The 24,234-nt window shown below is 40.0% G+C and overlaps 1 protein-coding gene across 1 annotated transcript in view; it reads left to right on the plus strand.

The window, feature by feature from the left end:
- The window catches only part of LOC138249296 (extracellular calcium-sensing receptor-like), a 63,848-nt gene that overhangs the window by 26,149 nt on the left and 13,465 nt on the right, over positions 1-24,234 (plus strand). The window contains exons 4-7 of the mRNA XM_069203253.1: positions 3,346-3,365; positions 6,713-7,382; positions 8,905-9,026; positions 21,842-22,069. Coding sequence (XP_069059354.1) covers positions 3,346-3,365; positions 6,713-7,382; positions 8,905-9,026; positions 21,842-22,069 — 1,040 coding nt within the window. The remainder of the gene's footprint in view (positions 1-3,345; positions 3,366-6,712; positions 7,383-8,904; positions 9,027-21,841; positions 22,070-24,234) is intronic.

Raw genomic sequence — 24,234 nt, forward strand, 5'->3', positions numbered from 1 at the left:
ATTTATTTAAACAGGAGCTATGTTATTCACAAATTGAGTGATGTTTGCTACTTTGAAGCTGCTCATCAATGGAATATATTTAAAATGTCTCCTTAAATATTCGTATAACATCTACAATTTTCCATTGTATTCCTTTAGTGCATGATCTTTGCCATGATCCTAAATTTGAACTTTGATTGGGTGTTTATATGATTGATATGGGGTGACCATTTGAGATTCTTTGCCATCAGACATTTAACCTTGATACTGATGAACTATTAATAATATTCACTAATTGAATACTAATCATTGTTTTCATTTTTAATAGATTCAGTACTCGGTACTACAGAGATGTTCTGGCTATGGTTTTTGCCATAGAAGAAATCAATCGAAACCCTAATCTCTTGCCGAACATTACTCTTGGCTACTGGATTTTTGATTCCTGCATGTCTGAGAGCAGAGCTATTGCAGGGGTTTTAGAACTTCTTTCGGGAAAGGAGAAACTCATTCCTGGATACAGGTGTCCAAGACACCCACTATTAGTAGGGGTCATTGGGGAAACAGTGTCATCTTTAAGTGTCCCCTTGGCCAGGATTATGGGAGTCTACCATTACCCACAGGTAAGAGGTTCATTTTTATAAGAAATAAAATAAAGAGAAAGAGAATGAATAATCCTGTAATAGCCATATAAACCTGAAGGCAGAACCTGCTGCTCTTAGTCACTAAGGCATTTAATTTCCTTGAAAAACATTTTGAGTATGATCCTAAAGGGAAAGATTCTAACATCACTATGTGCCAAATCATTCTGGAATTTAGGAGTAACCACTAAGTATGTAAGTGATTCCATGAAGATTCATTGATTGTAAATGGGTCATACTTCAGTATTGCGAGATTCTGGCCCTGCATTGAACATCTATGTATAACATGCCTCCACTACCTTTTCAAATCATCTCAATGAACGGCTGCCACTAATTGCAGGCACACCCAACTATGATGTTTTTTAAACCCTTAATGTCCTGGATGTCTTCCTTGTAGAAAATTACTAGCACAGGCCAGCTGTAACCATAGAGTAGAATAACTTAGAATGGAATAGTACAAAGTAGAATAGCATAGAGTGGACTGGCGTACAGAGGAGTGTTATAGGCTAACGTAGTCTACAGTGGAGAAGGATAGAGTGAAATAACACATATTGGAGTAGAGTACATTGGAACGGAATACAATGGAATACCATAGAGAGGACTGGTGTAAAGTTGAGTTGCACACTGTAGTAGCATAGAGTGGAGTAGCATATAGTGGAGTGGCATACAGTGGAATAGCATAGAGTGGGGTGGTGTACAAAAGAGTGGCATAGACTGGAATTGCCTATAGTAGAGTAATATATAGTGCAGAAATGTACAGACTGGAGTGGTGTACACTGGAATGGGATAGAGTGTAATAGCATATAGTGGAGTGGCATACAATGGTATAGCGTAGAATGGAGTGCAGTGGAGTGGGTTGGCATACATTAGAGTGGTGTAGAGTGGAGTAGCATAAAGTCGAGTGGTATACAATAAAATAGCATAGAGTGGAGTGGCATACAGTAGAATACTGTGGGAGCATATAGCTGAATGGCAGACAGTGAAGGGGCGTACATTGAAGAGGCGTAGAGTGGTGATGCATACAATGTAATAGCATAGATTGGACTGGTGTTGAGTGGAGTTGTATATAGTGTAGAGTGATGTGGCATAGAGTAGAGTGTTGTACAGTGGAGTGACATAGAGTGTAATAGTGTATAGTGGGGTACCGTACAGTAGAATGGCATATAATAGAGTGGTGTAGACTAGAGTGGTTTGAGGTACAGTGCAGTAGCGTACAGTGGAGTGCCGTACATTGGAGTGAGGTCCCATTGAATAGTGTAGAATGAAGTGGTGTAGAGTGGAGTGTCCTACACTGGAGTGGCATAGATTGGAGTAGAGTACAGTGGAGTGGTATACAGTGCAATGGCATAGACTAGAAGAACATATAGTGGAGTAGCATCAACCGGAGTGATGTAAGGTGGAGTGATATAGACTAGAATGGCATACTGTGTAGTCGCTACAGTAATGCAAAACAGCGAACTGCACTGCCTTGCGTGTCTCCAGATTTACCAATCAATGCAGGGCCACCATGGTGGCCTTGCTTTTCTTTGTAAATATGACTTAAGTATTGCATTGCCCATGTGACACCATGAGTGACACAAGAGTGCTACAATTCAATAATATAGCTAGGCTGCAGGTTTATTTTGGGCCATGGCATACTGTGATAACTTTGCAGTATCCTATAATACATGATAATGATAAGCCAGTATATAATTAGGTAATGAAAGTTTTTTGAGAATAAAGAGGCAGCATGATTGATTTAAATACACTTTGGCTGTGTTCAGTGTTAGGGCTTAGATATAGGTGAGTTGTAGGTCCCTACCTATTGCCACTTTCTTAAAGTGATAATAGTTAGAGAAATGTATTTATACTGTTGTCTGCATTTTTAAATATGTTTACAGCCATTTACCGTATGCACCTCTGAATTTCAGTTAAAGTACTTTAGTGGCAAGTACACTAAGTTTAGATGCCTTATAACTTCAAAAATACTTACCTTACTTGACTTCAGTACCTAAAAAACATAATATCTGCACCATTATGTATAATCCTGCCAAATTACATGTAAATCCATTCAGCTGTTTTCTCACGACATCAAAGACAATAGCCTATGGAAAATGTATTGGTGGAAAATCCGTTTTGGGACCCCATTTTATCTTTGCACCGGCTTTCACCACAAAAATCTCAAAATGAAGAAAATGGAAAGTTTGGTGGTGATTTTTCAAATATGTGGAAAGTTATTAGGGAGAAAACATCCAAGGCTTTCCTGACTGTTGGAATACTAACTATAAGGAGGGAGTGACAATCAGGTTTTATGTGAGTTTGTTCTTTTTTTATTGTATTTGTTCTGTATTTGGTTATTGGTTTAAATAATCATGTGACCATAACTGTGTATTTTAGTTGTTCATGTAGTAATTCTGACATTTTAAATATGCAGTCTAGTTTAATTATTGGGTTTCCTTGCTACTATTAGTAGGATTATGCTACACATGAAGCCAAAGTGATGAAACCCAATCATTGTTGTTATAAAAATTAAGATTACTATTGTTTTGGCTAGTTATCATGTTCTCCAAATAGTAGTTTTTGTAGCCCACTGCTAGGTAACTTTTCCATTTTGCTGCGCAGAAGTACACAGGGAAAGTTTTTTTTTTGGTTGGCTTGTTGGGTAGAGTTGTTTTTGTGAGTCAGAAAGCATACAAAGAAAATGTTTGTAGTTTAAGATGTAGTCTATTTGTTATGTATTTGTTTATAGGTTTCTATTACCACGTGACCGTAAATGGGCATTTCGGTTGTTCAGGTAATAAATCTGAAACTTTGCATATGTCCTCTAGTTTATTTTTTGAGCTTCCTTGCCACTTGTACTAGGGTTGTGCTTCATATGAAATCCAAAGTGAATGAAAGGCCATCATTGTTATTGCTATAAAAATTTAGATTATTATTTTTTTGCCAGTGGCCAATTATCATGCCCTCCTAATAGTAGTTTGTGTGGCTCACTGCTAGGTCAATTTTTCGTTTTGTTGCACAGAGGTACAACTGTGAACTTTATTTTCTAGTTTTAACTTGTGAACCAGAAAGCATGCAAAGAACACTCAAGTTGTTTCTATTCATTATGTATTTGTTGATAGATGTCCATTAGCATGTGACCATAAGTAGGCCTTTTAGTTGCTCACGTAGTAAATCTGAAACTTTCCATGTCCAGTCTAGTTTATTTTTTGGGCATCCTTGCTACTTTCACCAGTTCTGTGCTAAAAGACATCACTAAGATGAAAAACCATATTACGTAACATTTACTTACTCTACTTTCCTCCAGTATCCCCACAGAATCACTGCTCCCCTGAATTTGTAATATTGCCATATTTCATAAAAACCCAGCTGAGGTTTGTTTGAGCTAAGTAGAATACAAATGTCTATGGAGAATCCTTTGATTTGAGGCCCATTTTGGGACTGTCCTTTTTTTCTTTGCATCCATTTGACCAAGCACAGCAAAACTTTCTGTCCTACCAAAATAAAATCGGGGCAACAGGTCTGCGAGGTTTCACACACATTTGTCAAATGGGTGCAAAGTTTATAAAGGTACAACAATCTGAATAATCCCTATCTCCTGTCACCCTAACCATAACTACAGATCATGTCAATGTGATCGCACCAGTGATGTCCTCTATAATACCATTTGTAGTGTCATATATGATATCATATCACAGGGTCAAATTTATGATCTAACATCTTACCAAACACGAAAGAATTTCAATGTAACACACCTCCAAAAGAGTTTTAATATAATTTAGCTGTTTGCTGTTTGTCATGACAGAAACCATTTTCCCACCTTAGTAATTAAATAAATCCTCATCTTGGCCAAAGTAAGCACGTTAAAGAGGGAAAGCATGTACCAGGCTGTCTTAATGTTCTTGGCAGTGATTGTGTTTTTAAAGAAGAGGTCTGACTGTATCCAGGGTGAATCCATGTGATTTCCCAATGGTAATTAGCAGAGGGTGAAGTTATCCATGCTAATTTCGGAGATAGATGCTTCAATCTCGGGTCAAGTAAAAGAATTCTGTCTGGCAGGTTGAGCATTAGACTATTACTTGTCATGTGTAATGCCAGGCTGAAGGCATGAGGCTCACACTGGGGCGAGTTATGTTTATATGGTTCACAATAACTGGTGAATTTAAGTTGTTTTTTAAATTTTAGATTTATTACCATACTGTCCCATCAATTAATTTCTTGGTTGTTTAATACTGAAAGTTTTCAGTACATTTCTAAAGTTTTCAATTTGGCTTTTTAATTCTAACAGACTGCAGCATCTATTTAAAAGAAAATTTATTCTGGCTAGGATTAAAAGTCCCCATGTGTACCAAAGCAATAAGTGAGGTTGACTGAAGAGGAATGGTTTTAAATCTATTTTTGCAATCTAAGATCAGACTACCATTGAAACACTTAAAGTTGGATTCACAATCTGCATTTTGTAGTTCGTAGAATAGTTCTATAGTAGAATTACTTCCTAGAAAATACATTTAAAAAACCTACAGGTAGAAATCCATGCCTCTACCTCTCCTATATTTTCTATGTGGAGATCTCTACAGATGTAAGTTTGTTACCTATTAGTAAATGTGGGAGGGACTGGGGAGTCGTGGAAAAATGGGGACTATCTACCACTGAATGGGAGGTGTTTATGGAGAGATGAGGAGGGTTTTAAGGAATGGTAAGGAGTATTTTAGAAAGTGGCAGGCTAATACCAATAGCCACCCTCAAAAGAGTAAGCCATTCTTATTTACAATCTGCATTTGTAAAGCTACAACAACCAAAATAGACTCAAAACATTAGTAAATGTATTACTTCAACTCATAGTTAGAGTAAGTCAAACATCCCACATAGCCAACCATGGGCACGGCAACTGCAACACCCTCACATAGAAAATAATTGAAGCAGTGTCTTAGGATAAAACCATTAAAGAAAACATGTTAAGATAAACTAATGTATTTCTACGTTTTAAAAATATGTATACCTTTTTTATGTGAAAATATATTTAAAAATAAAAATATATTTTATTGCAAAATACTTTAACAATATTTTTTGCTTTAAAATAAATGTACCTTTAAAAAATAAAATAATATAAGTTAGTTTTGGATACAAATAGAAATAACCTTTAATATGTAATAAATAAACATGTTACTTTACTTAAAAAAATCTATGAAAATGTTTAATTGTATTTAAAATACTAATGACATATTTAAGTCAAAATTAGGTCAATAGTCTACATTTAAAATAAATATATTTAATGTATTTACTTTACCATGTAACATAAAAATAGTTTTACTAATTTTTTAAAAAGTCTAAAAACTATTTTTAAAAATGCCTATACTTTACAATAGAAAGGTCCCCTTCCCTTGGTAGAAACTTCCACCTACATTTAAAAAGTTACTAGTAACAACTTTACACTCAGAAATTAGGGTTCCCCCCTGACTTCATGAGGAGACCTGTAAGGCTACTCTTTCTAATAACTTTGCACCCAGAAATGGTGACTAGCCAAAAGCAGTAAACATACTACAACATATAAGAGTGCATTTATCTGTGTAGATGTACTCATGTAATATCATCTGTGTGAATGGGTCCCAATATTTCCAGTCTTGAATGTGCCAAACTTTTCTTGGGGTAAAGAGAGTAATTTGACATTGTAAAAGTTTGGGTTGGTTCTTATCTATTGTTTAAAAAGACACTTGTCTTAAATAAACATTCACTGCAAATAATATAATAGTAATAAATGCTATCAATGCATTAATTTAAATTAAATTTAGTAAACTACCCTAACCCTAAAATGTAGTCAGTATTTATTCAAAATGTTGTCACTCTTACTCTGCCCATTCACTTACATTACATTTAAAGTAATGGTATGCCTCAGTAACAGCAGTGAAAGCAAGGATATAGAGGAAATAAAAGGTGTGAAGTGATGGAAAAAAGTAATGGTAGATCATACTTAAGAGGTTGGTTTATCATAAATGCTTGTAGTATATTTATAAGAGTCAGTAGCTGCTTGAAAGTGAGCAGGCTGCATAGGTGAATTTCTTTCATAAGATATGGTATATATTTGATCAAAGTCTCATCTGATATTTTGTTTTCGACAGATAAGTCATGCTTCTATACTCTCCACACTCAGTGATAAGCTTCAATTTCCTTCCTTTCTGCGCACCGTGCCTAATTACTCATTCCAGAACATTGCCCTCATCCAGCTGGTTGAACACTTTCAGTGGAAATGGGTAGGAATGGTTGTATCCAATGACGAGGTGGGCTTGCAAGGAGGCCAGGGAATTGCTAAAGGAATTGAGGACAATGGTGGCTGTGTGGCATTCATGGAACAAATTAATCTTCGATTCTCCAAGGGTAAGATCCAGCAACTTACTAAAATGATTCAAAAGCATCCAGTGAAAGTGATAATTTTTCATGGCCCTGAGGTGCATATCAAGGTGTTGTTGGAAACAATTTATGAACAAAACATAACCAACAAAGTATGGATATTTACAGCAGCCTTCATCATAACTCCAGGACTTCTAGAAGGCCAAGCATGGAAAATATTTAATGGGTCATTAGGAATTGCACCTTATACAGACAATATGTTGGATTTTGAAGAGTTTATATCTCAACTTCATCCATCTAGATATCCTGAAGACATTCTAATTCAAGTTTTCTGGGATCAGGCATTCCACTGCATAGTCCAAGAGGAAAATGGGACTAAAGCTTATGACATCCAAGTGCTAGACAAAAATCTAAAACCATGTTCTGGGTACGAGGCACTGGGTAATGTCGCCCGATCTTTATTTGAGTTGAATGATCTAAGCTATACGTACCAGAGCTACACTGCAGTTTATGCCCTTGCTCATGCGCTAGATAACCTAATATCATGCAGGCCAGGCCATGGACCCTTTAGGAATGGATCGTGTGCCAGCATCCAAGAAATGTACCCTTGGCAGGTAATAGCAAATTATTGTGCTGAATTATTTGCGTATATCTTGGAATCCTAGGTCGATGCATGGGCATTTTGCAGTTCTATATTTGGACATATTATTTCACCCTGGGCTAAAATGATTTGGTTGAGATTTAAATGTGGTGGCAATACATCCTGCAATGATCTTTTTGATGTACTGCAAGGAGCAACTTTCATGAATGTATTTAGTATTTATTTACTAGCACCTCTTGCAAATAATATTTTTAAAAAGTAAACCATACTGTAGCAAAAAAAGGTTGGAAAGCATGAAGTCATGATAGGGGTGGGAGAGAAGGGGCTGGGGAGCTGCTGAATCAAAGTAGACTGTAAAGTAACAAAGAACAATTTTAAATATCTTAAAGCTTGAGATGTTCCAATGGCGAGGCTTCTTTTGTGTCTGCTTTACAATTGGAGCTAACTATGCTCTTTCTGATGAACCAAGGGAGGGTCATATTGCAAATCAAGTGAAGAAAGTTTTATCTGTCCAGTGAGGGAAGCACTGTGGTAGTCTTTCAAAGGTGTCTAGATGGAAAATGCCTGCTGATTTGATCTTGAAGGATGAAAGGTTTAGTTTTGTGGAGAGTCTTGTGACTTTTAAAATTGTTTTTGAATTTGATGCCAGTTCAACATGGAGACAAAGTGACGTGAGTTGAATAAGAATGAGCTTTTAATCTATTTATCATTTTTTTTGCTTTAAGACTGAGAGCTTACCTTGAAGTTAGCTTTATTTTCAGTGGATGAAAGAGGTTGGCTAGAGCATCAATTATCACAGTAGAATTGTGAGGTTTCTCACTGGATTAAGGGGTGACATCAAGGATTTATCAATATGGCCTAGATCACATTGGACATAATACACATTTCCACAGATACTGCCCCCAAAATCAGGAACCTGGAATCTTTTATCATTAAGGTGCCTCTTTTATGATCACTGACTCTGTATCCTGCTGGGAGAAACACAAGAGAATGTGGATGCCACCTTGTAATATCATCAAAGGAGAGCTTAGGAAACTATAAATCTTCAATTATGCTTTAAACCTCAGATGATTTACCACTATTATTATTAACTGAAAATAAAAGACACAGAAATAGACATCTCAAAACAAAGATTATGAGTTGGAAGTCAAAGGTTTAGAAGTGAATGAGAGCAGGCAAAAGAATCATACACGGAACAAGAGATGTATAGAAGGACAGAGATAAAAGGGTCTCAATGGTACAGGCGGGAAAGTAGGAGACACACAATAGCAAGAGAAATTAAGATATAAATTAACAAAACAAGCATTGGCAAACGGACTAGGTCTGGCTGTTTAATAATATAAAATGCTTGTTGATGTTTAGAAAGAGCCAGAGCTCTGAATATCCCACTGCTTGCTACTGAGTATGTGAAAGGATTAGCCCAGTGGCAGATGTCTGTGAGGATTGCATCCATGGTAGTGATGCATGAGAAGAGGAAACTGCGGGTATGTTATAAGTTGGTGTACTGCCATTTGATAAAGTTTGTTTTGACCAATGACTTTGTGTTTCACCACTGCGCATATTAGTTGCTCAATGTTCACCAGTAGCACATGGTATGTTTTGTTCAGTTTAGCCGCCTATGGGCTTTGACATTGCATTAGTCATTACATTCTGTATTGTGCCTATTGGCTTTGACATGGCATTAGCCATTACTTTCTGTATTCAGTTGAGCCGCCTATGGGCTTTGACATTGCATTAGTCATTACATTCTGTATTCTGCCTATTGGCTTTGACATTGCATTAGCCATTACTTTCTGTATTCAGTTTAGCCGCCTATGGGCTTTGACATTGCATTAGCCATTACATTCTGTATTCTGCCTATTGGCTTTGACATGCTGTATCCAGTCTAGCCGCCTATTGGCTTTGACATTGCATGCCTATTGACTTTGACATGATGTATTCAATTTAGCTGCCTATTGACTTTGACATGCTATTAGATATTCTGCCTATGGGCTTTGACATGATATTATATATTGCATTTTGTATTCAGCTTAACTGCCTATTGGCTTTGACATGATATTCAGCTCCGCTGCCTATTGGCTTTGACATGATATTATACATTGCATTTTGTATTCAGCTCAGCTGCCTATTGGCTTTGACATGATCTTATATATTACATTTTGTATTCAGCTCAGCTGCCTATTGGCTTTGACATGATATTATACATTGCATTTTGTATTCAGCTCAGCTGCCTATGGGCTTTGACATGATATAAGACATTGCATTTTGTATTCAGCTTAGATGCTTATTGGCTTTGACATGACACTAGACATTGCATTTGATATTTAGGTTAGCTGCCTATTGCCTTTAACATGACATTGCATTTGATATTTAGGTTAGCTGCCCATTGCCTTTAACGTGGAGTTAGACATTGCAGTTGAGAATCCAAGTTGTATTTTTCCAAGCTGTGTTTTTGCACCAGATGAACCAAGATGTTTTGCTCTCACAGTAGACTAGACCTGATAAGAGAGGGTACATGGGCGTTGTTTTTCCTCCCTTGAGCTTGGGAACAGGAGTAGTCTTGGAGACCTGGCCAGTCTCCAAAAGGCTTGCTCAGTTTCCCAGGTCTGAGAGGAGGGGGCACACCTTTGTAACGAATGTAACAGGCTGCAGAGAGTGAGATTCGAATCTGCCGGACCTCGTGCTGGAGCTTGGCGCCAGCTGCCAGCATCCCGTGTGGGTAGATGAAACTCTTTCTCGCGGCTGACAGGGGTCATCAACTTGCAGACCTTAGAAAGATGTAGCTGTAAATAGTTCCTACACGGTGAAGTATTTGTTTTGCTTTGCATTCAATATCTTATAAATATAACCTGCTGTGTATATTGCAAACTGATATATTTTGTTTGATTAACGCGGACTTGAAAGCTACTAATTCGTCATTCATATAACAACAATAAAAGTCTTCTTTGACCTCAGAAGTGCATTTCTGTTGTGTTATGTTAGTGCTTAGAAACTAGATAAGAGAAAAGCACTACAATTGGTACCAGAAGTGGGGTGTCGGTCATTAAGAGGTGATTAAGAAGGGGTTTGACGAGTTAGTAGATTTCTAAGTGCACACTTTAAAAAGTGTAATTGTTTTTTTGTTGTTTGGAGAATTACAGAAATTGTTCTGTTTGGAGAATCACAGTAGCACGGCAGACCATGTCTGAGAATACATGTGTTGATGAACTGCCTGATGGTGCTAAGAAAAACTGTGAATTGTTTTCTGTTTGGGGAATTACAGAAGAAAATGCATGTGTAGCTAAAAGGCCTGATAATGTTTTGAGAAATAATTCCTGTTGTATATATGTAGAAAACGTGTCTTTTGGAAGTAATGATGACAGAAAGGTCTGGATACCTTTATCTGCTTATAGAGAAATGCAGGAGAAATGTAGGAAGTTGGAACATGAAAATAGGAATTTACGTGAGCAAATTAGCCCGACTGAAAGTTATAAAAGGGCTGTTTTTGAAGAATCTTTCTTGTCCCATTCCAGTAATGAGGGGGTTAAGACAGCTCCGAGCTGCACTGAGTTTTCGTGTGAGCCAGGGTTTTTGGCAGACAAAATGCATTCCTTAACTGATAACAGGGACGAGAGAGACCAGAAGGTGATTTACGAGTTACCGTTACCGTTGCAAAATGCACAAGTAAAACGAAAGATTTTAGAGCAAGAGCCGACTTTCATTAGCTTGTTTGATTTTTGGAGAAAGAATAGCCCTCATTTGAGTGAAATCCTAACACTTTTGTATATGGTCACTGTGAAAAATAATATGCAGCTGCGCGCGTGTGATTTGGCAATTGAAATAATGCAGACTTTAGGTTTCTGCGCAGTGCAAGAAGGAAAAACTAATGTACATGTAAATCAAGAACAAGGAAAGAAAATAGTGCCCCTAGCTAGAATCATACAATGGATCTGGTACTTGCAAGACAGGGCTAGAGTACCACCGGTAAAAGAATTATCAATGAAGTTGTGTGCACCATTTGAATTCGTGTCTACTGAAGATAAAAAGCATGTTTGTTTTACTTATGATTCATTGGCTGAAATGTTGTTTTCTGGCACCGTAGAAGGAACAGCGTTGTATAATGTGTGTCAGATTTTAAAGCAAGAGCTACGTGAGATGTGTCATTTTTACGCTGATTTTTGGTTTATTGCTAATGTTTTAGCTGTTTGTTTTTACATATGGCTTGTACCTAACTGGTTCAATTACCTTGCAGATGTTAATGAGAAAAATGCAGAGAGAGAAGTGTACACCCAGAATTCTGCCTTAGTGGGGATGGCTAAGTGGGTGCCCCAGAAATGTGAACAGCTGAGAGAAAAAGCCACTTACAGGTGGGCAGAGATGAGAGAGATGCACATTTCCCTAGTTTTGATAAAAACTGTGCAGCACGCACAAAAGCAATCTGTCATGCAAGCAGTCACAGAGCAGTTGGGGAGAGGAAAGTTACCAGGACAGAAATGGCAAAGTGATCAGGTTTTAGGGAGAGTGATTGCTGCAGATTACCAAGGAAAAATCGAAATTATGCTGATACCTAGAAAAGAATCTGATTCATTCATACAAATTGGAGACAGAATGGCCCAAATTGGCAAAAATGCAGTGAATGGAGGTTTGTCAAAGAAGGAGTCTGCCCCAGCCCTTCTGACAGTGCAAGAAAAGGGAAGCTGTGGTGCAGCAGATAAAAACCTCAGTACTGATGTGTGGGCTGAAGCCCCAAGTGATCCTCCAGAACCTGCAGAAAATATAACAAAGGGCCTCAAAAACATCCTGCTGATTATAAAACAGGGAAAGAAAGAGGAAGGGTGCAGTTTAAATGAAAAATGTTATTTGCAAGAAAAGTCATACTTGTTTCTTTTGCAGATCCTACCACGTTTCGCCACTGTCCCTGAGTGTGCTGTGTGGTCCCCCTTCCGGTGTGTGCGTGTGGGGTCGGGGAAGGGACCGAACCCCCAACCTGAACCTGGCTGAGTAAAGTGCCAGCACCATGGATCCATTTTGCGCAAACTGCGCCTTCAGTTCAAGTTCAACTTGTTTGCTGTGTTTTTTTTTTTGCCTCTCGTATGGAACTCTGACTTTTGCTTATCTTCCAGCAAACCTTTCAGGTGGACCGTGCACCTTTACATGAGCAGAACTCATGCCACATTAAATTGCTAACACTGTTGAATTAGAGACTCATTCAGAGTATAAAAATTGCCCAGTCTTTTTTATGTAGATGTATCTGATGTGAAAGGTTGTGAGATCAATGTGTTAATTCACTTCTATTGCTTTACAGGGATTGCTTTGATCATTGAAATTTGATTTGCTGATAATGTTTTTTTTGTTTGATCTGATGTTTTTTTTTTGTTTTTGGTTTGACACAAGAGATATGTGAAACAAAAATTCATTGGTCAAAGGGCGGAATGTACTGCCATTTGATAAAGTTTGTTTTGACCAATGACTTTGTGTTTCACCACTGCGCATATTAGTTGCTCAATGTTCACCAGTAGCACATGGTATGTTTTGTTCAGTTTAGCCGCCTATGGGCTTTGACATTGCATTAGTCATTACATTCTGTTTTGTGCCTATTGGCTTTGACATGGCATTAGCCATTACTTTCTGTATTCAGTTGAGCCGCCTATGGGCTTTGACATTGCATTAGTCATTACATTCTGTATTCTGCCTATTGGCTTTGACATTGCATTAGCCATTACTTTCTGTATTCAGTTTAGCCGCCTATGGGCTTTGACATTGCATTAGCCATTACATTCTGTATTCTGCCTATTGGCTTTGACATGCTGTATCCAGTCTAGCCGCCTATTGGCTTTGACATTGCATGCCTATTGACTTTGACATGATGTATTCAATTTAGCTGCCTATTGACTTTGACATGCTATTAGATATTCTGCCTATGGGCTTTGACATGATATTATATATTGCATTTTGTATTCAGCTTAACTGCCTATTGGCTTTGACATGATATTCAGCTCCGCTGCCTATTGGCTTTGACATGATATTATACATTGCATTTTGTATTCAGCTCAGCTGCCTATTGGCTTTGACATGATCTTATATATTACATTTTGTATTCAGCTCAGCTGCCTATCGGCTTTGACATGATATTATACATTGCATTTTGTATTCAGCTCAGCTGCCTATGGGCTTTGACATGATATAAGACATTGCATTTTGTATTCAGCTTAGATGCTTATTGGCTTTGACATGACACTAGACATTGCATTTGATATTTAGGTTAGCTGCCTATTGCCTTTAACATGACATTGCATTTGATATTTAGGTTAGCTGCCCATTGCCTTTAACGTGGAGTTAGACATTGCAGTTGAGCATCCAAGTTGTATTTTTCCAAGCTGTGTTTTTGCACCAGATGAACCAAGATGTTTTGCTCTCACAGTAGACTAGACCTGATAAGAGAGGGTACATGGGCGTTGTTTTTCCTCCCTTGAGCTTGGGAACAGGAGTAGTCTTGGAGACCTGGCCAGTCTCCAAAAGGCTTGCTCAGTTTCCCAGGTCTGAGAGGAGGGGGCACACCTTTGTAACGAATGTAACAGGCTGCAGAGAGTGAGATTCGAATCTGCCGGACCTCGTGCTGGAGCTTGGCGCCAGCTGCCAGCATCCCGTGTGGGTAGATGAAACTCTTTCTCGCGGCTGACAGGGGTCATCAGCTTGCAGACCTTAGAAAGATGTAGCTGTAAATAGTTCCTACACGGTGAAGTATTTGTTTTGCTTTGCATTCAATATCTTATAAATATAACCTGCTGTGTATATTGCAAACTGATATATTTTGTTTGATTAACGCGGACTTGAAAGCTACTAATTCGTCATTCATATAACAACAATAAAAGTCTTCTTTGACCTCAGAAGTGCATTTCTGTTGTGTTATGTTAGTGCTTAGAAACTAGATAAGAGAAAAGCACTACAGTTGGAGTGTGGTTGATTCGTGTGTGGGCCCTGGTCAAGCAACAGCAACAAACCCTGCATGGTGAATCACAAAAAGTCACTAAATTAACCTGTGCTTATCCCTGGGTAGCTTGGTGCAAAAAACAGTCAGACTTAACTAAGCGGCAATGTGGGAAGTATTTTTGCAGCACACAAACAGTAATAAAGAAAGTAAAACTAGCCAAGTAAAAGCCCAAATCAATTTAGAAACATAGAGTACATTTTATTGAATTATTTGACACCAAGACAACAGAAATCCAATCAGTGGAACCAGAGTTATGAATTTAAATTTATTTTTGCAAAAACTAGTGCCTCAAAGATCAAAGTGCCAACCACAAACATCTAGTTGAGGGAGGCGGGTGAAAGTTGACAAAATATGGCCGACCGCAATAAAGTGTGGGTCACATCCAAGAAGTGGATTAGACCTGGTCAGCACTTACCTGAGGACTTACAAGAAATTTCATGGAAAAATGACTGAGAATGTAAAGTTCAGCAAAGCAAGGCTGTAGGCGGTGTTTGAGGCAGAGATGTCATCATCTGGGTATCCACTGGGTGAAGTTGCGGTGAAGATTTGTACATTGAGACATTTTAGGAAGTCAAAAATCTCTAGCAGTACAAAACTGGAAACAGTAGCCGACAAGGGCTCCATGAGGCCAGATACCCCTTCTGTGAAAGACACCTGAACAGGATTTGTTGCTGCAAGGGTGAAAATAGCAAGAGAGATGAAATCAGGCTTCTGAGGGCTCAAGGCAGGCTTCAGGTATCACAGCAGCCCTTCCAGGTGCCGCAAAGCAGTCTTCTGAAGTACTCAGCAGGTCACAACAGCAATCAGTCCTCTGAGAGTCCTTCCACAGGTACAGAAAGTGAACAGAAGAGTGGGTGTGAGAGCCTAGTTTTATGCCTGGCAAAGTTTTGAGGTGTTTTCCTAGATGTTTCTAGGTATTTTCTTTCCTTTGAAATGCTTGGAATTTTCTGTCTCCCTTGCCCAGGCTCCAGCCTGACTACAGGCACAATGAGTTTGTATGAAGTCCTTTGTGTCAAGGCATAATGACAGGGCACAGCCTATTGATTTGCTTCCCTCCAGTGATAGCCCATCCAGAAACACCTTATCACTCTAATGTGTGGCTGTCCTGGAGGAATAGGCAAAATCCAACTGCCAATTGCACTCCGTCATATGACCCAGGGACAGGCTGCAGGCACAAAATAGCTAGGACAGGAAAGTGCCAATATTCTAAAAATTGTATTTTCAATATTGTGACTTAAAATTGGACTTCCCCATTAAAGAGAATTTACAAATTCTTAGACACCGAACATGTTTGTTTTTCTTGCTCCCAATCACAGGTTAGCACTTATTAAATGTAACAAGGTGACCCAATGTTATACAATAGGAAAGTTAGGCTGGAAAAAGGGGAATACTTACTACTAAAGTGGAGTTGTTATGACAGGAGTAAGGATGGGTTAAGGAAGGGTTAAGCAATGGATTTAGTTAGAGAGGTACACCCACCCAAAAAAAGAGTAAGCCCATTCCTAGTAAAACAATGCACTTCTAAAGTTACTACAGCCAATCAGGGTCCAACATATAAGTAAATGTACTCCAGCTCAGAGCTGGTGCAAGTGGAGCACCACCCACAGCCTTTCCACTGGGACACTCTCCTATAGAAATTATGTGAAAGGGACTTAAAAACCACATAGGAAGTTTGGTCAAATTAGACCATTTAAAATAGTTAGAATATAAATGAATATAATTTAATTGTAAGGTAATATAAAAATAAAAACTTATTTGAATTCAACACAATGTGGGATTTATTTTAGTTTAGCTATGATGAGCTGTGGAGTGAAAAACAATATTTAAGGGTGATAGTGCAGAAACCCGTAGGGCAACTAATACGCATTTCCAGAGTCTTTTCTGGATATTATGGGAATGTGGGCAGCAGTTCTGAGTTGATTGTTGTAGAGGAGGTGATTTATTTTCCTTAGCTGATGTACGTGGAAATTAGTGAATTGTGCTCACTTGTCACCCGTCATTCATACTTTTATTGGTTGTTCTGCCTTCCTACTTATCTCCTATCAGAGCTTACAGAACCTCTCTGGAATGCACTTCTGAAATTCGAAGAAGACCTTTATTGTTGTTAATTCTTCCCCAACCACAAGTTCTTGAGAGACGAATTAATAGATTTCAAGCACAAAAGTAGTCGCAGCAATGAAAACAAAATATATCACAGTACTTCTCAGTTGCAATGTACACAGAAGATTATATATTCAATGCAAAGCATATAAATCAAAATACATCACCGTTTGAGACCTATCTTCAGCTTCATCTTTCTGGGGTATGCAAGTTGATGACTCCGGTCAACTGCGAGAAAGAGATTATCTACCCAAACGGGAGACAGGCAACTGACGTCTAGCTGCAGCCTGAAGTCAAGCAGATTCGAATCCAACTGACTGTAGCCCAGAGTTATCCTTACAAAAGCGTGCCCCCTCCTCTCAGACTTGGGAAAGCTACGCAAGCCTTTGGAGACTGGCCAGATCTCCTAGACTTCTCCTCTTCCCTAGCCTGAGCAGAAAGGAAAACACCAAATGTACTTATCAGGTCTAGTCTGGTGTGAAGAAAACAGCTTGGTTCATCTTGTGGAAACACAGCTTGGAAGAATACAGACATCTGCGATGTTTCAACTGCAATGTCTAACTCCACGTTAAAGCCAATAGGCAGCTAACCTAAATATCAAATGTAATGTCTAATATCATGTCAAAGCCAATAGGCAGCTAAACTGAATACAGCATGTAATGGCTAATGCCATGTCAAAGCCAATAGGCGGCTAGGCTGAACAAAACAAATAGGTGGTCATTCCGACCCTGGCGGTGTATCCATGGGCATTCTGACCGCGGCGGTACAGCCGCGGTCAGAAACGGGAAACCGGCGGTGTCCAGCCGGTTTCCCGCTGCCCTGGGGAATCCTCCACGGCGGCGCTGCTTGCAGCGCCGCCATGGGGATTCCGACCCCCTTACCGCCATCCTGTTCCTGGCGGTTTTCGCAGCCAGGAACAGGATGGCGGTAACGGGTGTCATGGGCCCCCTAACAGGGCCCCACTAAGATTTTCAGTGTCTGCCAAGCAGACACTGAAAATCGCGACGGGTGCCACTGCACCCGTCGCACGCCTTCAACTCCGCCGGCTCCATTCGGAGCCGGCTTCCTCGTTGAAGGTGCTTTCCCGCTGGGCTGGCGGGCGGCCTTCTGGCGGTCGCCCGCCAGCCCAGCGGGAAAGCCAGAATACCCGCGGCGGTCTTTTGACCGCGCAGCGGTATTCTGGAGGTTCCAGCCAGGCCGGCGGCTTCCGCCGCCGGCCGGGGTCAGAATGACCCCCATAATGTGCTACTGGTGAACATTGAGCAACTAATATGTGCAGTGGTGAAACACAAAGCCATTGGTCAAACACAATTAATAGCATCAGATTCCACCCTATGACCAATGAATTTTTGTTTCACATATCTCTTGTTTCAAACAAAAAACAAAAAAGAACATCAGCACAAAAAAAAACAACATTATCAGCAAGTCAGATTTGAATGATCAAAGCAATCACTGTAAAGCAATGGAAGTGGATTAACATATAGATCCCATAACCTTTCACATCAGATACATCTACACAGAAAAGACTAAAACTTTTATACTCTAAATGAGATGATAGTGTCTCTAAAATAGCAATTTGATGTAGCATGAGTTCTACTCATGTAAAGGTACATGGTCCACCTGAAAGGTTTGCTGGAAGGTAAGTGAAAGTCAGAGTTCCACACGAAAAAACACAGACAGTTAGCTGTAAAGGTTGCTTAGTTCCAGTAGAAGAATGTAATCAAACAAGTTGAACTTGAACTGAAGGCGCCATTTGCGCAAAATGGATCCATGGTGCTTGCACTTTACTCAGTCAGGTTCAGGTTGGGGGTTCGGTCCCTTCCCCGACCCCACACGCACACACCCGAAGGGGGACCACACAGCACACTCAGGGACAGTGGCGAAACGTGGTAGCATCTGCAAAAGAAACAGGTATGACTTTTCTTGCAAATAACATTTGTCATTTGAAATGTACCCTTCCTCTTCCTTTCCCTGTTTTATAAGCAGCAGGACGTTTTTGGGGCCCTTTGGTATATTTTCTGCAGGTTCTGGAGGGTCACTTGGGGCTTCAGCCCACACCTCAGCACTGAGGTTTTTATCTGCTGCACCACAGCTTCCCTTTTCTTGCACTGTCAGAAGGGCTGGGGCAGACTCCTTCTTTACCAAACCTCCATTCACTGCACTTTTGACAAGTTGGGCCCTTCTGTCTCCAAGATGTATGAATGAATCAGATTCTTTTCTAGTTATCAGCATAATTTTGATTTCTCCTTGGTAACTTGCAGCAATCACTCCCCCTAAAACCTGATCAATTTGCCATAACTGTCCTGGTAACTTTCCTCCCCCCAACTGCTCGGTGACTGCTTGTGGGACAGATTGCTCTTGTGCGTGGTGCACAGTTTTTATCAAATCTAGGGGAATGTGCATCTCTCTCATCTCTGCCCACCTGTAGGTGGCTTTTTCTCCCAGCTGTTCACATTTCTGGTGCCCCTACTCAGCCATCCCCACTAAGTCAGAATTCTGGGTGAACACTTCAGACTCTGAATTTTTCTCTTTAACATCTGCAAGGGAATTGAACCAGTTATGCACAAGCAACGGCTAAACCATTGGCAGTTAACCAAGAATCAGTGTAAAAATGACACATCTCAAGCAGCTCTTGCTTTAAAATCTGACACACATTGTACAACACTGTTCCTTCTACTGTGCCAGAAAACAACATTTCAGTCAATGAATCATTAGTCAAACAAACATGCATTTTATCCTCAGTGGACCCGAATTCAAATGGTGCACTCAATTTCACTGATGACTCTTTTACCTGTGGTACTCTAGCTCTGTCTTGCAGGTACCAGATCCAGTGTATGATCCTAGCTAGGGGCACTCTTTTCTTCCCCTGTGCCTGATTTACATGTAAATCAGTGTTTCCCTCTTGCACTGCGCAGAAACCTAAAGTCTGCATTTTTTCATTTGCCAAATCACAAGCGTGCGGCTGTTTATAATTTTTCCTAGTGACCATATACCAAAGTGTTAGGATTTCACTTAGATGAGGGCTATTCTGTTTCCAAAAATCAATCAAGCTAATGAAACTTGGTGTCTCTTGCTTAGTGCAAACAGTAAGAAACTCTAAAATATTTTGTTTTACTTGTGCCAGTAACTGCACATTTTGCGATGGTACCTCGTAAATCACAGTCTGAGCTCCGTTCTCGTTCTCCGTGTTATCAGTTAAGGAATGCACTTCGACTGCTAAAAAACCTGGCTCACACGGAGGCTCAGACTGGCTCACAGCTGCTGTCTTATCCCCCTCATTACTGGAATGGGAAACAACAGATTCTTCTAAAACAGCAGTTTTATAACTTTCAGCATTATCTTGCATTAATGTATTCTGGCTAATTTGCTCACGTAAATTCTTATTTTCATGTTCTAACTGCCTACATCTCTCCTGCATTTTTCTGTAAGCAGATAAAAGTATCCAAACCCTTCTGTCAAGGGCAAAAGGAACATCATTTCTTCCAAAAGGCACATTTTCTAAATATGCTTTATCACAACAAGAAAACATGTTTCTCACAGCACTACCAGGCAGTTTAACTACACATGCATTTTCAAACATGGTCTGCCGTGCTTCTGTAATTCGCCGAAAAACAATTACACTTTTAAATTGTGCACGTAGAAATCTATAATTCGGCCCCACTTCTGGTACCAAAATGTTCTGCCTATCTACTTATCTCGTATCAGAGCTTACAGAACCTCTCTGGAATGCACTTCTGAGTTCAAAGAAGACCTTTATTGTTGTTAATTCTTCCCCACCCACAAGTTCTTGAGAGACGAATTAATAGATTTCAAGCACAAAATTAGTCGCAGCAATGAAAACAAAATATATCACAGTACTTCTCAGTTGCAATGCACACAGCAGATTACATATTCAATGCAAAGCATATAAATCAAAATGCATCACCGTTTGAGACCTATCTTCAGCTTCATCTTTCTGGGGTCTGCAAGTTGATGACTCCGGTCAACTGCGAGAAAGAGATTATCTACCCAAACGGGAGACTGGCAACTGGCGCCTAGTTCCAGCCTGAAGTCAAGCAGATTTGAATCTAAATCTCTGAAGCCCTGAGTCATCCTTACAAAAGCGTGCCCCCTCCTCTCAGACTTGGGAAAGCTACGCAAGCCTTTGGAGACTGGCCAGATCTCCTAGACTTCTCCTCTTCCCAAGCCTGAGCAGAAAGGAAAACACCAAATGTACTCTCTCTTATCAGGTCTAGTCTGGTGTGAAGAAAACAGCTTGGTTCATATTGTGGAAAAACACAGCTTGGAAGAATACAGACTTCTGCGATGTTTCAACTGCAATGTCTAACTCCACGTTAAAGCCAATAGGCAGCTAACCTAAATATCAAATGTAATGTCTAATATCATGTCAAAGCCAATAGGCAGCTAAGCTGAATACAGAATGTAATGTCTAATATCATGTCAAAGCCAATAGGCAGCTAAACTGAATACAGCATGTAATGGCTAATGCCATGTCAAAGCCAGTAGGCGGCTAGGCTGAACAAAACATATAATGTGCTACTGGTGAACATTGAGCAACTAATATGCGCAATGGTGAAACACAAAGTCATTGGTCAAACACAATTAATAGAATCACATTGGTTCATAATTGGATTATGAATACATCTTATTCTGTTTAAAAAGGTGATATCACTAGGTGACTTGTTATATTACACGGGTTGTCAGTGGCCAAAAGAATTTCTGTTAAACCATTATGCTGTCTTAAAGACTACTCCGCTCTATCTTAAACAGGGATTCATTAGACATTCCCTGGCCCAGCTTCAAGAACCTTTCTAGTTGTTTCTAAGGTGAGCAAAACCTGGGTAGAAAGACATTGTTTTTCCAGATCTTGCTGCCCTTTAATTGAATAATTTCCCCTAGAATGTTTTAATCACGTGGAAAACCTATTGTAATCTTCCTATGCAAGGTGACAAAAAGATAGAGTTGGAAGTGCCAGGACACCTTTTTTTAGATCAATCAATCTGTCAGTCAATATATTATTGCTTAGAATTTTGCCCCATATTTAGTAACATTTTTCAAAAGCATGTAGTTAGTTTGTAATTTGAGTAGTTGTCCTGCAGGGCAAAATAGTTGTTTAGTAATAAAGCTATGAAACTATATGTGCACTAAAGATGTTTGTTTACAATTCTGGATGAATATATTTTTAGATGGATATAAACAGTGCTTTGTTACAATGCTCTTCATTACCAGATCCTTCACTATCTGAAACATCTGTACTTTAAGACCAGCACTGGAAAGGAAATTTTCTTTGATGCAAATGGAGACTACCCAGCAACCTACGACATTCTGAATGTGCAGATATCTCAAGATGAGGTATTCAAGCTAGTAAAAGTAGGAAAGTTAGGCCCAACTACACAAGAAGGTGAAGACCTCATCGTCAACACTGCCGCCATCCTGTGGAGTGATGGATCTTCTGAGGTGAGATTATCGGAATGTGTACAGGCATGTATAAAAGCAGTAGCACCACAAATCTAAATAACTTTCCTTAAGAAATGCCTTATTGCTGTGTCCTGAAGTTATCCTACACAAAATGCCTTGATTGGTAACTAAATGGATAGAACTAGCAATGAACTCATAATATGGAATGCTAATGGGGTTTAGCTGAGAAAGACCAAGGGCCAGATTTACAAGGCCGTAGCACCACAGGAGCGTCACTTTTTGTGACGCTCCAGTGGCACTGTGGAGTGCTACAGGAAGGGCCATATTTACAAGGTGGTGTTAAGCCAATTTTTGTAGCTTAATGCCACCTTGTAAATATGGCCCCTTCACATGCAGCATTTTGTGTGGAATGTGCGTGCAATGGGTGCTGCTGTGGGCATTCCACTGCAACACCCGTTGCATTTCGAGGCTGCCCCAGAGTTACAAGATTTCGTAAATCTGAGGCAGAGCGAAAATCTAACGCCACCCCAGGAGTGGCATTAGCATGGCGCAACGAGGAAAAATGCTTTCATTTTTCCTTGTTTTTTGCTCCTTTTATGTGTGCTGTATTTTGCTGCACACATAGAAAGAGCAAATAACCATAGAAGATTGTTTTTGTGCAGGAAGGTGTACCTTCCTGCACAAAAACAATCTCGCCTCACCGCAGCCATCCATGCAGTATTGTGTAAGGGTGGCAGCATTGGTGCTTGGCAGCAACTTTAGCATTGGTGCAGGAGGAAAGATAATGGTGCTCCGTATCATTGTAAATATAGTGCATCCCTCTGTTTTAGAAGTGATGCAGCACGGCGATGCCAATTTTGGCACAGCAGCCGCGCTACACCACTTCTTGTAAATCTGGCCCAAGTATTACAGTATGTGAAGGAAGATACAATGCCACATCAGATATTGTGTAAGGGGTATAACAGTAGAAAGCCTGAAAGAATTTGGCAAATATCAGAAAATTAAGTAAGATTAGGGTGCTATTGATACACTAATTAGTGAAGTGATACCAATGAATTACCTGAGCATGAAAGATGTCTCTGAGACACAAGTGGAACTACAACTATTTCCAGTGGGAAAATGACACATCAAGACATCTAGGGGGTCATTTTAACCCTGGCGGTCAGTGACCACCAGGGTTAAAGTGGCGTTCGTACCGCCAACAGGCTGGCGGTATGAAAACCCATATTTGGACTGTGGCAGTACCGCCGTGGTCGCACCACCGGGGCTGGCGGTATTCCGCCATTTTAGCCCCGGCGGTGATAATACTCCAGGGCAGCGCTGCCCTGGGGATTATGACTCCCATACCTGGCTTGCGGTAAGGGGACTCAGGGTGCCCCTGGGGGCCCCTGCACTGCCCATGCACTTGGCATGGGCAGTGCAGGGGCCCCAGGCAGAGCCCCGTTGCGCATTTCACTGCCCGATTTTCGGGCAGTGAAATGCGCGACGGGTGCTAATGCACCCGCTGCACATCAGCAATGGCAGGAATACAGTCCGCAGGCCCAGCGGAAAAGTCCAAATAGGGAGCCAGCCAGCACTAGTGGTATTATGGCTCCCGAAACCTAGGCGGTCTGCAAGGCAGACCGCCAAGGTTGTAATGACCCCCCTAGTTTGCACCAAAATAGTAAAGGTGGGAAGTTGATTTGGGAACCTCTAAAAACTAATTAAGAGAAACCAATCAAACTATCACTCTGACCTCTTACTCCAAATAGATTTGCCCAAAACACCACATCTGAATATTTCCACATTGGCATTGCCAAGATTATCTCATAGCAAATACACATAACCTCATTACCTTAGTCACATTGCCCATCTCCAGTAGTCATTCCTTCAATTATAGGAGACTAATTCCCTGACTCTCAAACCCACCGTATAGCCCTGTTTGGTTCAACCATACTAATCTGTCAACCCCCAAGAAGGCTAAGCCTCTAATTTCCTGTACCTCACAAGAGCCAACATTAGTTTAACACCAGGCACAACAACTCTAAACATCATATTGCGAATAGTATAAAAATGTAAAACTAACATGGGTGCCCAACACCTAGGGATCCCCTTTGTCATTACTCAAAAAGTAATACCATTGCCTATGGCCTCTTTCTGCTATTAACCACCCTGAATATAAAGGTGTAAACATGAAGCTATCATCTAACTGTTGGTTTGGCAAT

This window comes from Pleurodeles waltl, chromosome 8 (assembly GCF_031143425.1).
Source record: "Pleurodeles waltl isolate 20211129_DDA chromosome 8, aPleWal1.hap1.20221129, whole genome shotgun sequence".
Taxonomy (NCBI): domain Eukaryota; kingdom Metazoa; phylum Chordata; class Amphibia; order Caudata; family Salamandridae; genus Pleurodeles; species Pleurodeles waltl.